This window comes from Apteryx rowi, unplaced genomic scaffold (genome assembly GCF_003343035.1).
Source record: "Apteryx rowi isolate R43461 unplaced genomic scaffold, aptRow1 scaffold_410, whole genome shotgun sequence".
Taxonomy (NCBI): Eukaryota; Metazoa; Chordata; class Aves; order Apterygiformes; family Apterygidae; genus Apteryx; species Apteryx rowi.
In genome coordinates this window covers 594,083-607,605 of record NW_020450622.1, presented here as the reverse complement: position 1 = coordinate 607,605, position 13,523 = coordinate 594,083, and the positions used below count along the sequence as shown (strand labels likewise).

Genomic DNA, 13,523 nt, shown 5'->3' with positions numbered 1-13,523 from the left:
GGCTCCAGGGGGCTCGCCTCCCCCGGCCGGGAGGTCTGGGGCGGTAGGGCCGGCCGGCCGGATTGCCGGCAGTGCGGGGCACCACTCCCCGGGGCTCTCTCTCTCTGTGCCTGTGCCTCTGTGCAGGATGTGTGTGTGCGCGGCATAGGTCACCGAGGCGAGGGGCTCGCGTCAACACCGCCTGCCGCCCCGTCCCCGAGGAGCTGGGGGGCGGTGGGCAACCATGGGGCAGAAGTTGGCAGCGCTCCGCCGCCGTCGGGGTCCCGCCGCCGGCGCAGCCCGGTGCCGTGCATTTCCGCGCTTTCGGGGGCCCACGCGGGCCATGTGATTGCCTTTCCTCCAAAGGGAGGCGGTGCGGGCTGACCGCCGCCTGAGCTCTTTGACCGCGGATGATCCGCACGGACGCACACGAGCGCGCCGAGGCGATGCCGTGCTCGCTGCGCGCCCCGCGCTCGCCGCTGCGGGTCTTTAGCCCTTCCGCGACCGCGGCGCCCCGCGCGGCCCCGGCCCCGGCCCCGGCGCGGTCAGCACTGGACAGCTCCCGGCCGCGGGGCGGCGGCGCGCTCTGACGGGCTTCTCTGTTGCAGGATCCTGCTGACCGTGGTGGTGATCTTCAGGATACTCATTGTGGCCATTGTAGGGGAGACGGTGTACGATGACGAGCAAACTATGTTTGTGTGTAACACGCTGCAGCCAGGCTGCAATCAGGCTTGTTATGACCAGGCTTTCCCTATTTCTCATATAAGGTACTGGGTGTTCCAGATCATCATGGTGTGCACTCCCAGCCTCTGCTTCATAACATACTCTGTTCACCAGTCTGCTAAGCAGAGGGAACGGAGGTACTCCACTGTCTTCCTCACCTTGGAGAGGGACCAGGACTCAATGAAGCGTGAGGACAGTAAGAAAATCAAGAACACCATTGTCAATGGGGTGCTGCAGAACACCGAGAACTCCACCAAAGAGGCAGAACCAGACTGCTTAGAAGTGAAGGAAATCCCCAACCCTGCTATCAGAACTACAAAGTCAAAGATGAGGAGGCAAGAAGGCATTTCTCGATTTTATATCATCCAAGTGGTCTTTCGAAATGCCCTAGAGATTGGATTCTTAGTGGGACAGTATTTTCTGTATGGATTCAATGTCCCTTCCATGTACGAATGTGACAGATACCCTTGCATTAAAGAAGTAGAATGCTATGTCTCTAGACCCACTGAGAAGACTGTATTCTTGGTATTCATGTTTGCTGTCAGTGGGATTTGTGTGGTGCTCAATTTGGCAGAACTGAACCACCTGGGCTGGAGAAAGATCAAAATGGCAGTGAGAGGAGTACAGGCAAAAAGGAAATCCATATACGAAATCAGAAATAAGGACCTGCCAAGAATGAGCATGCCTAACTTTGGCAGGACTCAGTCAAGTGACTCAGCTTATGTGTGAGGCTGTGACAGAACTGAAACACTGTGCCAGGTGGAACAGACCCAGACACCATTAGAGAAAGGTACATTGCTTAGGCAAGCATTTTATCAAACCACCAAGAAAGCCATTAAGGTATTGGATCTGCACTTACTGCACTAGATGCAAAATGCAGTGCTATGTAAAAGACTGAAAAAACACCTATAAAACCATGCTTGATCTAGCCTTACAGCACAGTTACTATTCTTATTCTTTTTCTTTCTAATGACTGAGTGTATCTTTTGATGGAGCAGCTTTTTGGTCATCATTAGGATGAGACTACAGTTTGGATTGTCTGACTAATTGTTGTAAATGTGTAGAATGTTCTTATTAAAAATCTGCAAGGATACTCTATATGGGGTGGGGTGGGGTGGGGGAAACTGTTGCAATGTGCAAATGTAAGCATGTTTTAAAAGGAGGATAATTGCACTGTTAGGAACCTGACCACAGCTTGATCAGAACATCTGTGCACACCTATTTCACAGATCTCTGATATTATTTTCTTTGTCCAGATCACAGCGTTTATTCCTAGTGCATATTACTAGCTATTTTCTGACATAGTTTGTACAACAATTAGTAATGCTAAACAATAAATGCTGAATATAATTTTTTCATTTTTTTGTTTGCCTGTCCATATGCACACCAGAGACCTTAATCATCTTACACTAGTTGTGACCTACAAAATGTGTCAGTACATTTCAGTTTATTCCCTAATACGTGCACAAATAAGATGGAGCTGGTTCATGTCAGAGAAGTTATGTATTTACCTACAGTTACCTATGATGACACACATACCAAAGGAACAGAGTTCATTGCTTTTAACTGTGAATATATCATCTTCTCTCTGCTCTTATTTATATAAGTGCCATACTTGAAACATCTAACTCTGTACTTAGTCAAAAGGTTGTCTTGGGATACCAGCTGGAATAAAGTGATTTTATACTCTCCTTTGTTTATTTTATGCTATTTGTTCAGTCATTGCAATGGTGTAAAAAGCAGCTAAAATCTCTATTGATAAATAAAGTACTTGCCTTTTTTTGTAAGCCAGAGAGATTTACTCTTCTTTATTATTGAATATAGTTATAGAAACATATGAGGTTGAAATAATTGACTTATAATAATCATTCTTCAGGGTTTAAAGTGTCTTGTTGATATCCTGAACACTAAGTGACAAAACCTGGGAAATCAGGACTATCCGTTATGTCTGTATTCCTCCTTAAGCAAGCCTTCTCTGTCTTTAAAGCCTGATCCAAAGTCCGCTGATACCAACAGCCTTCTTTCTGCTGATGCTAAGGGCAACATAGTTGGCTGCCAAGGTCACTCTGGGGATAGCCAGAGTACATTTAGCTATAACTGAAACGACTGCAGCTCTTCATCGGAGAATCCAAATAGTAACTGCAGCTTTTCTGCCTTCCCACTGGTTCAAAAAAATACACAGTCATGTCCCATCAACTTAATAATAAGCCACTAAGGTGATCACAAATGAATCTCTATTAATAGTGACCATTTTAATATAGGACACTAAGTTTTACTTAAAGACCTTGTTTAATTACCACTGCAGTCAATAGAAATTATCACAATGGCAACAGTAGGAGTTGGATCAGGACTCAAAACAATAAAAGTGCTAAGTAAATGGTATCTTAAAAGCAAAGGGCCAAAATGGTGCTGGAAAATTTGAGGATACTTTATAACATGACAGGGAGGCAGGGGCTCAGACCTGGGGTTCTTGATTGTATTTTATTTTGGCCAGACAATAGATTTTACAATATTTTTGCCTGAAGATCATGCATATAAATCTTTTCCTCTTGGCTTACAGTGGATATGTTAACATTTCATTCTTGCCGTTTGCCAGCATTGTCACTTTAAAAATGTCGATTAATGCTTACATAATGTATTATCACTTTCATCTGTGGATTTTTTCCTTCCACTCTGAAACATAAAAAGACTTTGAGTTTTGTCATATTTTTCAATATTTTAAAAATCATTTTCCTTATGTCAAAAAAAGAATAGTTTTCCCAATTTGATTATAGAAACCCACAAAAATGGATTTCTCAAACGATTCTTTGCGATATAAAAGCACACTGATATTGCTAGTTGACTGCACGCTTACTGTGGAAAACTGCATGTTATTTTTAGAAGTACAACATGGCAGCTAAAATCTCTATCTGCAATATGACAAGCTTCTAAAGATTATTATTTGACACGCAAATCCAAGTCTGATTTTCATTTTGCAGAGTCCTGGGATGTTTTACAAAATCTCCTTTAGAGTAGAATTTGAAGGGAAAATTGTTGTTTGACAGTAATAAGCATTGTTTTAATATTGAAGAAATGGGAGATTGTGTGCAAAGAGCTCGATCCAATGCCAATTAAAGTTGGAGGAAAAAACTCCTACTGACTTCTTTGGGCTTTGGATCAGGTTCAGCATAATTTCCTGTTATGCAGAAGCCCTAATGTGAGTTATTTCCAGTAGCTTAAAAGAAATATTTAGTCAAAACTAGCGAAGGTGCATGTCTTGATAGCTGTAAGATATTAGTACCTTAAAATCTTGTAGATAAGATGAAGAAATGGTCTGTTTATAACAGTCAGTTTCAGTGACTCAGTTCATTCCATTGTTTCATATGGTTGCACATTTTATACTCCAGTAAGTTGGGAGTATTCAGAATTTTGTAAGAGAAATATATAAGGAAATACAAATGTTAATTTATGCAGCAGGATCAGTGATAACCTAGRCAAAGACTCATATTTTGATCAAAAGAAATGCAATCCTCAATATTTTCACTAAACAGAATATGGCTTTTCTTATTTCAGAAGAGAAGTGAAACGGTGTCAAGAGAGCAGTTGTTTTAGTCGTCCTTTTCAATTATTATTTTTCATTTCTTACCAACTATTTGTCATGAACAAGGGAAATAGTGCAAACTCTTTTTTTGTCAATGTATTATGTCAGTCATATGATTAATGCTAATGGACTGTTTGCATGAGAGCAGACTATTCATTTACAGAATAAATGCTTTAAAATTATCACAGCAATGGAAAAGTGCGTTAACTGAACAGAACTGAGTGACCATGAAGCTGAATGGAACATTACTGCCTACTTAGGCCTTGATCAATTAGAGTTTTGCCACTGATATCTATTGAAGAATCAGACATTAGCTCTAAGCATTCAGTTTACATTTGTTTCATTCATTGCATATCCTATTTTGTACTGGTAGCCAATAGTGTATCTCATGATAAATGCAAACAGAAAAATTATGATCATAATTCAAAAATTATGGAAAGCTACAGTAGAAGTTAATGTAGTATTGGTTCTGTGGAACTTTAATATCATCTTATGTAAAATAATGATGATTATTTAATTTATATGCAGCCCTTATCTTGTGCTTTTCAAACCAGTGGGAATTTCAAAAATAATTTACATAGTGCTTTTGAACCATTTTACAAGTTGTATATAAGTTGCAATGACATACTGTAGAAAGGTTTAAAAATATTTAGCAATTGCTTTTCATGATGAACACCTCATTTTGCATGGGTAAGCCGAATTGACTGTTCCTAAATTAGTTCAGCTTTATAGACCATTGACTTTGAAGAAATATAAAGGCTTTTGTGTTTCTTAAAGAAAGTCTGCAGAATAAGCAGATCAAGTGAGATGAACAAATCAAGGAAGTGGTGAGCTTGATTTTGAGTTGTTTTGTGCTGAAGTCAGAAAGGCTCAGAAACTCCAGAGAGGGCTCAGCGCTTGTTCTGCATTATACCTAACAGGGTAGGACAGAGCTGTTGATATGTAGGACTGTAGGAAAAGAAGCGCATGAAATGTTAAGGATAAATGTGAGGAAGATTTTTTCATCCATGACTAAGGGTAGAGTCATATTTATGGTAGGGCAAGAGGATGAATAAGATGGACATTGTCCTTGCATCCTTCTGCCTTTATTTTGTTTGAATGTATATGTTCCTTCCCCCTTACTCCTTCAGAAAAATGTGTTAGAGGCTTTTGTTTGGTCTGAAAATATAGAAATGGGATTAAAAAATGGAGGGGCATGAAGGAGAGAACAGGCATAGTTTTCTTCAGCTAGGATCTGATCTTGTTCTTTCATCAATGATGAGACTTTGTCTTTTGTGGCACCAAGTCAATTCCCAGCTAAGGAGAAACTCAGTTCCATTATTTCATGATATTAATAGGGGAGATCACCTTATTTCTGTACTGCTCACCCATTCCTGGAAATTTTGGTGTACTTTTTCCAGATGCTATATTTTATTGTAAGCTTTACAAGGTTAGTATCAACTAGTAAGCCTAAAGCCAGATTCTAAACCCAGTTCCCCCCACACTAAAACACTGATGAAATCTGTGAAGAAAAATTGCATTAGGAAGTACTTCATATTCTCTTTGTTAACTTGCATTATAGCAGTCAGTCAGGAGTATGAAGTAAGTGCAGTCAGATGATATGGTGAATTCCATAGAAATGCATTAATAATAAGCCACATATATGTATATTATATATATATAAACACACACACACATATAAAACAACCACATAGTATATGTAATAACCATATAACCATATATAAAATAATATATAAAAATAATATTATATGGAAATATATGCAAGATTCTAAAGGAGTTTTATCTAAATTATATTGCTGTGTTATGGATTGAACCTYAGAGATGGATACAGAACAAGTCCTGCATCCAAAGAGACTATTAAAAACCATACACATAATCTGTGCTTGTTCTCCGCAATGTTCTGACTGGACATTTGACATGCAAAAACAGCCACAATGACCCTTTTCCTGTGAAATTCTGGGGCTATGGGCTACACRAATTGCTATAGCAAGTTTAACTGATTAGCTGTATATCATCTAAGCTACGGCCAAAGGGAGACATGCAATTCATAGCACTAAAAATCTATCACCTTTTTCTAACGGTGACAGAAGTACAGGACGAATCAGATCTCTAGCTTGTGGAAACCCACATATACAGTCACCCTATTTGATTTCCCCCCAGTCTCTCCCAGATTCAACAGAAAGTTGTGAAAGTAAGTCTATTTTCCAGTACATGGTGTGTCTGGAAAGAAGGACAGAGAAAGGTTTATTAGTACCTGGATAATAATTAATGCATTCTGAAGTGATTAAGAAGTTTGGGACCTCTGGTCTCTCTCAATGAAAGCAGAATTTTGCTGCATCTGATTTCTCTATAAATACATTTTGTGGTACATAATTAAAAATAACTATGATTTTTGAAATATTTTATGAAGTGTCTGGTGCAATCATGATCAGCTTTTTTTCAATGTTCTTCCCAAAGAAAGGTGGCAAAAATGCTGGTTGAAATTGAATCAGTCCCCATTTTTGAAAAAAATGTCATTAATTTTTAACACAATTTGAATCTGTTAACAAAATCTTTTTGGAGGAGTGCTAAAGCAAAATGTTCTTAGCATCAGTAATGCAGCATTGTCTCCCTAGAAGGTGGTTTCTTTTTCAATCGCAAGCTTTATTTGTTAAACTTACAAGCTTTTGGGCAAAATGAACATTGGGAAGGCATTTTATAACACGTTTTAGAATGGCAGGTTATGAAGAGATATAGATTAAGGAAGCAAATGGAGAATGGAGGAAAAGTAAGGATTTGTAGGTATTAAAGAAAAAACAGGTGGGCTATGGACTTACTTTTCTCTGACTATGCAGTTTAGGAATAAAAGCATGTTCAAAACACTTCCATGAGCAAATATACAAGGTTCCTTGCAGTATCTCTTATGTAATAAAAACAATTTTAGAAACTATTTAGCAAATGTTTTTCATCTTTTTCATTGAAAAGAGTAAATGCTACATTACACTGTCCAAAGCCATCATGAATACTAATGTCCCTGTGGCTACTCCTAGCCTTCAGTGAACTTAACACATCTGGAGGTGTTCTGAGTGCACCACATTCTCCATTACTGGTCTGCAATGAAAACCATACTCCCGTCAGAAAATGTGCCCCTCAGAAAACAGACTGTCATGGCTAGCAGACATACATGGGGTGATCAGATTTAAAGTTTCACATTAAAGGGTGATTGTGGTGAAAATGCGTTGTGAATAGAGTCCCTATATGGTCAGTAGAACTTAAATATAAAGCAGCTTTCACATTTGCACTGAATGCGATGTACTAAAAGTTCCGGTGTTTTGAAGAAGGTTGGCTGTCCTAGAAATTTCTTTATTTTCCCCTTTAAAAAAACCCTAAAGTCTCTTTGAGAAATGATCTTTGTGTAAGAAGGTGCGTAACTATATATATATATATATATATATATATACACACACACACATATACATCTGTAGTTTCCCAGAGAGAAGATTCCACATCTGACATCATTACATGTCCTCAAGCAAGTGTGCTTAAGCAATGTGTGGTTTATGATGCATTCAGCTATCTGTCTCCATTTTCTCATATGGAAGTGGGTATGTAACTGTAAGAGCAAGAAAATAATTTGTTGTATCTTCTATATATTTGCACTGATCTCCTAGAAGTGAAAAACTTCAGATTTCTATCTAATGAAACTATAGAGGTTTTTCAATTTATAAAGGAGACAGAAACAAATTCAAAGTGAAATCTTGAGTGTGCAATTCAGAAAAAAGATTTAACTTTTTGACATTAATTGCACAGCATCTGTGTTTTTTTTCTGCATGGTGCAAATTTTCTTGATCTTCTTAATCTTTAATTTAACATTCTGGCTATTATTTGGTTTATACCTCCAGGGATGTAAATTTTTCCTATTTTTTTTTCTTTTCTAATTATAATAATTACTTGAGATTCTAAATATATTTGCAAGTATTTCAGTTTTCAAGGAGTGTCAGCAAGCGAAGTCAGCTTTTTCACCAAATTTGCATGAGACAGAAATTATGTGTCAATGGAATTGTGTTTTTTAATTAAAAAAATGGAAGCTCGACTTCTTTCTGTAGTTGGACTTTATTTGTCACTTAATTTATCACTCCATTTTAAGAAATCAAACCTGTGTTTCTTCATGTCATTCTCTTATCGATCAAAACTCCAGATTTGCATGCAAGTGGACACTAACAATTTTGTCTACCTTCAGATAGAGAGACCTTCTATGTAGCATGCATCTCAGGCTTTGTCTCACTTTTAGATCAGAAGACAACCACATGTGAGCAACCAAAGGAATCACAGAGCTTAGTGGGACACACCAAAAAAGAAGTGAATTTTAGAGTGACATGAGTTTTGTAAATGGCATATATTAAATGAAGTCAGTGTCTATACTTTAATCACGCACAAATGAGTGGAATCATTGTACTGCATACTCAGTCTTTCTAACAAAATGGCAATGTGACTACTGAGAAGCTTTGTTTTAAAATCATTAGTTCTTAGATTTTAAAAATGGTTGTTTAAAAAGCTCTTAACATTATGTAAAGATTTGAAAGTAATTTTGAAAATGGCCACATTTTCTTAATTTAAGTTACTGAAATACCAACAATAAATACATCTCTGTTGATAAAAGACTGCTTTGCTTGTATGCATAAACTCTTGAACTTTGCCTTGCTGACAGTATAGAGAGAATGGGCTTTAACTGTACAACCTTTATTACATTGCAGTTAGAGCATAGAAAGATAGAACATTTCTAGTACGATTAATGAATTTGGCAGCATGACTCTTATTAACATTAATGGGAGTCATGCAGCTAAATCTTAGTGTATCAAGTGGAATATATTCATCCCCTGCTGTTTACTCAACAACATGACCTTTCTACTGTAAATTAATACAGTATTTTCAACTCACTTTAAACTGGTTAAACTTTGAGGCCCTTCTGTACTCTTTCATGAAAACACATACCAGGGAGAAGCTAGCTTGTCAGCATGAGCATATGGTTATCTAAATTTAGCCTGYTTTATTGAAAAGGTGTCAATTTTGATACATTGAAACTGTCACACCATAGGAATAGCAGTTTATACTTTGCAGATATTACACATTTTATAGTGATATATTGTGCCAAACAGCTATGCAGTATTTGGAAATTTGATTCCTCCCAGTGGTGAAAAGCCTATGAATTCTTCCTCTATTTGTTCCAATGACCTTCTGCTTTGAATAAAAAAGAAATGAAAAAGTAATGCCAAGAGCATGCTCAGGAAACTTGGCTATGCTAAGGTCCCYGACCATGCTGTCTCCTTAGCAAATATGTAAGGTTCTAAAATGAAGATGTAAAAATGGAACTGTGTTTAGAACATTAATCCTAGTCAAACAGGACTTCAGATCAGAAACTTGGCATGCTATTCCACTATAAGGCTATAAGAGCTGCTATAGGACTGACTGCTACTATGAGGCTGCTGCAGTCTTATATGCAAATACTTAAATGTAATTAGTATGTGATGTGGCCACTGGTTTGAGTGCCTATCTTGAAGATGTGGTATGACTTGCATACCTACTAGAAATAGCTAAAACCCCTAACTTTTTTTTTCCAGTATCACTCTTCATGCAACTGCCCAACGTGGGGTAAAGTTAAGCATGCAGGAGATGGTGTTTTCTCCCAGTCTGTCCTAGGATAATGGACCATATTCTCACAGGAACTAAAATCACAGAACTGGCTCAAGGCTACTCAGCAGTGTAAGCAAAACTAGGGGAGGGAGAGAGTAAGAGCTGTCTTTGCCGGTTTTCTACTGCTAAGGAGATGCAGAAATTGAAAGCTGTGATTATTGCGTGCCCTTCTCTTCACCCTGTCCTCCCTTCTCAGAAGCAGCTACCACCCTGCATGAGCAGCCCTTCGCTGGCCTCAGTGGCTGTGGCGAGCTGTGCCGTCGTGCCTATTCTGTCCTGCCTGCCGGCACCTCGCAGGGCATGCGAGGGGCCCAGCAACTGAAAGACCCGGATGGCTGATAGTTCTTGTTTGGCCTAGGATGGCTTCTCTGATCTTCAGCAAGACATCAAGCATTTTTCCTGTGCAGGACAGCTGCCTGCAATATGGAGATTTGTCTTGGGCATGATTATTCATGTGTTCAATCCATAGTGCAAAATAGGTTCCTGATAAAACACGAGGGTTATTGAATGAAATTAAGGCCTTAATTTCTCACTCACTCAGAGATACACACAACAAAGTTCTTTACTTTGGATCACTCCCTCAGAAATGCTGACTTATTACAGAACTAATACATATGTTTCAAGGAGAATTCTACCTACGGAAACGTGAGGGCTACTCCCTTCAATATCAATTAGAAATCCTCATACTTATCCAAAGAAAGAACATAGTGTCATGTGCAAAATAGAGTGAAGAGTAAAAAAATAAGGGGAACATTTCCTCAAACTTTCCTTTTAATTTTTAAACAGAAGGGAGAGTATAGATAAAAAATCTCTTCCTTCTTTACTTTTGATGAGCACAGTACACACTTGGCCCCTTGTTAATTATTTTTATACTTTTTATAACACCTCCTTCTAAGACTCAGCATACTCAGAGATCCAGGAAAGTTCTATAGTGAAAATGAACAGACTTAAATACATAAATATCCTCAAATGAAAAGAGGATAAAGTTTAAAATTATTTCCAAAAAGGAAAAATGGTTGAATATATTGTGTAAAATAATTTGAACTGTTTTTTAAAAAGAATTTATCAAGAAAATTACTAAACTAGTGCCAGGAGAGACTAAATGAAAATGGCAAACATTACTGACATTAGGATGTCCTAATTCAATTTGTTTTAAATTCTCATTTTTCTTTCTTATTTTAGATGATTCAGAAAAAGGTCTGTGTATGAGCACTAGACACTTATAAATCGAAGCTCAAAAAGCTGGACTTGGTTTATAGTGCACGCAATGGCATTGCTAAGAACAATGGGTAAACTTCATAATGCAGATGATTATGTGTATAGAGCTTATAAACAGTGCTATTGCTAAAACTGATGGGTCAGAATCACTATTAGTAAGTCATCTCTGGAAGTTTCCTAGCTTTTTCCCCCCAATTCTTTTTTCACCAATTTACAGTTTTGAAACAAAAGACAGTAGGAGAGACAAAAGAGGACAAAATCCCAAAGCTCTTATAAATCATTAAAGAGTGCTATCCAGGGCCCAGTTCTATCATTGTGCACTGCCTCTGTAAATCTCATAGAGTGCTACATTTTCCTGGTGTGTGGACATGTGCAAAATCTACTTTAAACTTTTGTAAAGATTTGGGGGAGAGAATTAGGATACTGACTAAAAATTAATTAGTGTATAGCTGTGGCTTTTGGAAATTTTAACCTTCCTCTGTAAGAACTTACAGCAGAAGTACATCACAGAAAAACTTTTAAACTCTCCTCAGCTGTATACATACATGCAAGATTGTGCAGCTTTYTCCAAACTGCTGAAATTGGGTTTTAATTAACATGGTAAGCTTTGTAAAGAAGAAGCTGAGCTGTGCACATATAGGGTTTTTTTGCTTATTTTGCAAGGGGTAGTCAGTTACTCTGTGTAACTGGGATGTCATTGCTTTCCTCAACTAAGTGAAAAAATTTTGCAATAACTTGAGTGCGAAATGACTGCACATTTCTGAAGGAATTCAGCTCTGAGCCATCTCCTGCACAGAAGTGAAGCTAAGAGCTGGGGCCAGTGACTTCTTAAACCATCTCAGCTGGCTCTTCTGCAATACCTCTCACCACCCTTACTGTAGATTCTGAGTCAGCAAGGCAACTTCTGTTCTTCAGTGGCATGTGCCAAAGTGCTTTCCTGGGTTGAGGCATCAGGCTGTATAGCCTTGATCCACAGCTGTTACTAAGGTCAACAGGAAGAGTGCCACAGCTTCTACAAAGGCAAGCTTTATTCTCAGCATTTGGAGTTTCTGTCTAATGAAAAGAGTCCATATTTTCATCTAAAGTTTTCATCTTATGGAAGAAAAATTTAACATTTTGTCTACATTACAGTGTGTTACTGACAGTACCTACGTGCTGAAAACTTGGAAACTGGAAAATTTTGACCATCTCTGATTCATACTATTACATGTATGAAGGGATAGGCCCATTTTGTTGGCTGTGATGATTTAATGATGATTTAATTCATTCATTTTATTAACTTGGTCAGTGCAATTAATAGACTGTATTTCAGTCCTTACTCCTGTATCACCATTTTTATTCATCTGTTAGATGTCTGTTGACAAGCGCAAAAGAAAACATCTCAAAGCATATACAGTACCTCTCCTAAATATTTTGTTAGAATCTCAGCAATGGTCTACTTGAATAATTTTTTACTGTGTTATTACAAGTGGCAGGTCTGAGGCTTAACTACAGCAAAAGAGACAGCAGCTCACTGCCTGTCTGCTTGTGAAGATAACGAAATTCTCATCTGCAGTATGCTCTGAACAAATATTAGGACATAAACACTTGACTGGAAAAGACTATGCAGAAATGTTTGCAGTGTAGGTTGTGTATTGTGGTCTGGATTTTGCTTCCTTTCATCAGTCTATATCTGGAATAACTCCACTGAAACTGGTAGACTCAGTCCAGACTCACATTTCCACCACGTCAAGTGAGAACAGAATCTGACACTGTTTTTACAACTAAGCAATATCATGTTGTTATGAGCACTATGGCACTTCAGACTGCTATCTTTTTTATTCTTTATTCCAGTCTTACTAGTTCTGCATGGAACTCACATACAGGTCAAAATGCCTTATATTTATTGTGAAGATTTATGATTCTATAAACTCTCTAAGTATGTTTAAGCAGCCCTTTCAACTCTTACAAAAGGCAACATTCTCAATGCTTTTTATCACTGCAGAGACATCTTAGGCCTGGACTAAGATGGACTTGCATCTGGACTATTCTTCTATAGTTGGTTAGCCATGGGCTTATTTTAAATTCATTAGGTGACTTTTAAAAAATAATGACAGAAACACTCATTAAGAAAAAGGAGTCACTCAGCCTCATGGTACAACAGAACATAATGTTAGCATATTGAKAGAAAATGTAGTCACTGTAAATTTAAGGATTATATTGTACAACCCCTTCTGCTGAATTTAGGATGTATTCTTATTTACAGTTATTCACTCACCTGACTATACTCTGGGAAAATATATACATCTCTCGAAGCCATCTCCTTCTTCTATCCCTTGCTGTCACTCATCATGAGGAACATCTGTATGCTTCA

At 38.0% G+C, this 13,523-nt stretch overlaps 1 protein-coding gene across 1 annotated transcript in view; it reads left to right on the top strand.

The window, feature by feature from the left end:
- The window catches only part of GJD2 (gap junction protein delta 2), a 4,776-nt gene extending 3,185 nt beyond the window's left edge, over window positions 1-1,591 (top strand). Inside the window, exon 2 of the mRNA XM_026075788.1 lies at window positions 588-1,591. Within this exon, the coding sequence (XP_025931573.1) occupies window positions 588-1,431 (844 nt within the window). The 3' untranslated portion in view covers window positions 1,432-1,591. The remainder of the gene's footprint in view (window positions 1-587) is intronic.
- The last annotated feature ends 11,932 nt before the right edge of the window (window positions 1,592-13,523 follow it).